Here is a 3882-nt window from a genome sequence, read left to right as displayed (position 1 = left end):
TTAGTCGCTTTGGATAAAAGCGTCTGCTAAATGACTGTAATGTAATGATCAGGGGCTACGTTCTACTGTGATCGGTCAGGAACCTCAACAGAAACAGAACCTTCAACAAATCATAGCTGATGTTGTTCCTATTGATTGCCCCGACCGCCCTCCTCCTCCTCCTTCTTCCTCTCCTCCTCCCCCCTCTCCTCCTCCTTCCTCTCCTCCTCCTCCTCCCCCCTCTCCTCCTCCTTCCTCTCCTCCTCCTCCTTCCCCCTCTCCTCCTCCTTCCTCTCCTCCTCCTCCCCCCCCCTTCACACAGCACTAGCTCACTTTGTTTTTATTTATTTATCTTTGCTGTCTCTGCTGTTCTCATGTATTGTACGTATTGTTCTGTGTTGACCTTGTGTATTTCTGTGTGTATCTATTCTTGCTGGGACCTCTTAGTCAGATCATCATTAGGGCTTTTCACACGCTACTTAGCCCAGAGCTAAACGCATTCTTACAGTCTGTTCAGGCCCCAGGCTAAGGGAGCTGTTAGCCTCAGGCTAATACACACTGGCACCAACCTGGCTCATTCCAAAGTGGGCTAACCCCAACGTTAAGCTAGTAGTTAGCCCAGGGCTTGCTGGCCCAGCTCCAGAACAGGGTTAACCCCGAGTTTGCAGGGTTATCCCCTGAAAATCAACTAAACACCGGGCTAAAAGGTGTCTCAGGTACGTCAGTAGTGTTTATAACTAGTCTCAGGTGTTCAGTAGTGTTTATAACTAGTCTCAGGTGTTCAGTAGTGTTTATAACTAGTCTCAGGTGTTCAGTAGTGTTTATAACTAGTCTCAGGTGTCCAGTAGTGTCTAGTCTCAGTTGTTCAGTAGTGTTTATAACTAGTCTCAGGTCTTCAGTAGTGTTTTGTTTTAGAACTAGTCTGAGTTTTGTTTTAGAACTAGTCTCAGGTGTTCAGTAGTGTTTTGTTTTAGAACTAGTCTCAGGTGTTCAGTAGTGTTTTGTTTTAGAACTAGTCTCAGGTGTTCAGTAGTGTTTTGTTTTAGAACTAGTCTCAGGTGTTCAGTAGTGTTTTGTTTTAGAACTAGTCTCAGGTGTTCAGTAGTGTTTTGTTTTACCAACCAGCCAATGGTGCGTCTCTCTTTTAAACATATTAATTCAGTTATGAGGGTCCTTTACTACCCACTCTCTCTGAAGTGGCAAAAACTGAAGTTTGTTGTCCGCTGGCGCCGTGCCCTTACCCTGGTATGACCATCCCGATCTAGAGAGCTCTCTGCTTCGCTCCGCAATATCAGTCTGGCCTTCGCCCCATAGAGAGCGATTATGTGGGCGGGGGTACTTGCCTTGACAGACAAACACCTTCAGCCAATGAGCGTTCAGCAAACTTTTGCCAAATCCAGTCGGAACGGCAAAAACATATTTTCCACCGAGAAACTCCACTAGTGCATACTCTTGTTCTTGTTTAAGTGTTGTGATTAAGTCTATTTCTGCAATAACTGCACTTATAGCTGCGTTTATTCTTCTAACGTTAACGTTACCACTCGTTGCTTCGGGAGCCGCCATGTTTGTTTAGCGAGCGGCAGGGACACGAACCAATCAGGGGCTGCTTTCAATTGTGGGGCGGGACAGCAGTTAAAACGCAGTCCCTGATTGGCCCGGTATGGTCTGGATTTTGGGATAATCGCTCTGGAGGAGGCGAAGGCCAGACCGTTCTGCGTTAGTGAAACAGAATGTGAGCTTGCAAGAACGGGATGGTCGTACCAGGCTACCGTACCATCTCCCCGCCATGCGCACTGACTTATGGGAAACTGTAGGAGCGCCCTCAACACCTGGAGAGGCGGCCCACTGACAAACACAACGCCTCAACACAGATAAACACAAATGTGGCTCCTACACTCACTCTCTCTCTGTCCTTGTGTACTGTATGTGTGTCTGCCCGTGTGTGTGTGTGTGTGTGTGTGTGTGTGTGTAGGAGGTGATCAGGAGCTTGGTGAAGAGGTACGTAGCCGCCATGATCCGCAGCGCCAAGACAGACGAGGGCCTGACAGAGGAGAACTTCAAGGTAGGACCTCTTCGTCTCTCATCTTGCTTATTTGAGTTTGTCAAAAAACGTCTTGTCAGGAGCTGAAGAAGGACGTCTCTAGTTCACCCTCCTCCTCCTCTCCTCCTCCTCCTCCCCTCTCCTCCTCCTCTCTTCCTCTCCTCCTCCTCCTCTCCTCTCCAGGAGCTGAAGCAGGATATCTCTAGTTTCTGCTACGAGGTTCTGGACCTGATGGGCAACAGGAAGCCCAAGAGGCAGAGCTACTCCTCCAGCAGTGAGGCCACGCCCCCAGGTGATCCCCCAGGGGGCGGGGCCAGACCGGAGGACCAGGAAGTGTCCTTCAGCCTGTCAGACGACAGGAAGAGCAAGACGAACTCCGCCTTCGGCCTCTCCGCCCTCTTCAAGTCCATGTCGGGGGTGGAGGAGGAGCAGGGGGGAGGGGAGGAGGAGCAGGGGGAGGAGGAGGAGCGGAGGGCGGGGGAGCGGTTGAGGAGTAACAGCCTGAGGAGGGCCGTCTCCCCCCTGAGGGGCGGGGGAGGCGGGGGAGGTCGTATGCAGCGCTTCTCCAGGTCTAAGAGAGACTCCATCAGACGGCTGGGGATGCTCTTCTCACGCATGAACGGACACGTCCCCGCCCCACCCGGGCCTGCCGCCCACCCCGACCCCTCCCCACCCACCCACCCCCCCGGCGCGGCCCAGCAGCAGGCCACCCACAGCATCTCAGACGGCCCGCTCCGCCAGCCCAGCTCCACCCAGCCCTGCTGCCCCCAACCTGCGGCCTCTCCCGGGGAGACGCACCCGGATCGCCCTCCACCGCCAGCTCAGACCCAGGGCCCGCCCCCCCTGTACCTGACCCCCAGCATGGCCGCCTCCAGCACCCCTCTACTGGGGGAGGAGGACTGGTTGGGGCCCCGTGATAGGCCAGGCTCCTACTGGGGGGCGGAGCTGGAGGAGTCAGTCACCACACAGCTGTAGACACACACACACACACACCTGCAGACCTGCGAGGATGGAACAGTCCAGCTCAGACTGAGGTGATCCTAAACCATCTAAACACCCCCGTGGATCTCAGCAGATGGAAGAGTCCATACACCCTGCCTGAACACCCCTGTAGATGGGAGTCTGACTTGGTTGCAAGACTTCTGATCACCACACACACACACACGCACGCACGCACGCACACGCGCACACACACACACACACAAAACCCGTAAACAAGACTGGAGTGCTTGGCTGTGCCGCCCTGCTGTCTGTCTGTGTTCAAGCAGGCTTCTTATCACAGCAATATCAGCTGCATCTCTGCTGGTCCCCTACCTGTCAATCTGGTCTACCTGTAGATCTCTCTCTCTTTCTCTGACTGGTCTACCTGTAGATCTCTCTCTCTGACTAGTCTACCTGTAGATCTCTCTCTCTGACTGGTCTACCTGTAGATCTCTCTGACTGGTCTACCTGTAGATCTCTGTATATCTCTCTTTGACTGGTCTGCCTGTAGATCTCTCTTTGACTGGTCTTACCTGTAGATAGATCTCTCCGACTGGTCTACCTGTAGATCTCTCTCTCTGACTGGTCTACCTGTAGATCTCTCTATCCGACTGGTCTACCTGTAGATCTCTCTGGTCTACCTGTAGATATCTCTTTGACTGGTCTTCCTGTAGATCTCTCTTTGACTGGTCTTATCTGTAGATATCTCTCTCTCTGGTCTACCCGTAGATCTCTCTCTCTGACTGGTCTACCTGTAGATATCTCTCTCTCTGGTCTACCTGTAGATATCTCTTTGACTGGTCTTCCTGTAGATCTCTCTCTGACTGGTCTTATCTGTAGATATCTCTCTCTCTGGTCTACCCGTAGATCTCTCTGATAGG

General features: G+C 52.5%; 1 protein-coding gene across 1 annotated transcript in view; it reads left to right on the top strand.

The window, feature by feature from the left end:
• The window catches only part of LOC311328300 (short transient receptor potential channel 5-like), a gene marked incomplete at both ends in the record, with an annotated part of 11772 nt that extends 8777 nt beyond the window's left edge, over positions 1 to 2995 (top strand). Inside the window, 3 exon segments of the mRNA XM_084462287.1 lie at positions 1952 to 2041; positions 2204 to 2430; positions 2548 to 2995. Coding sequence (XP_084318413.1) covers positions 1952 to 2041; positions 2204 to 2430; positions 2548 to 2995 — 765 coding nt within the window.
• Between the last annotated feature and the right edge of the window lie 887 nt (positions 2996 to 3882).

The sequence above is a fragment of the Borostomias antarcticus genome (assembly GCF_949987555.1).
Source record: "Borostomias antarcticus genome assembly, contig: scaffold_65, whole genome shotgun sequence".
In the NCBI taxonomy this organism is placed as follows: Eukaryota; Metazoa; Chordata; class Actinopteri; order Stomiiformes; family Stomiidae; genus Borostomias; species Borostomias antarcticus.
Note: the sequence above shows the minus strand (reverse complement) of the source record. Positions and strands in the feature narration are given on the sequence as shown.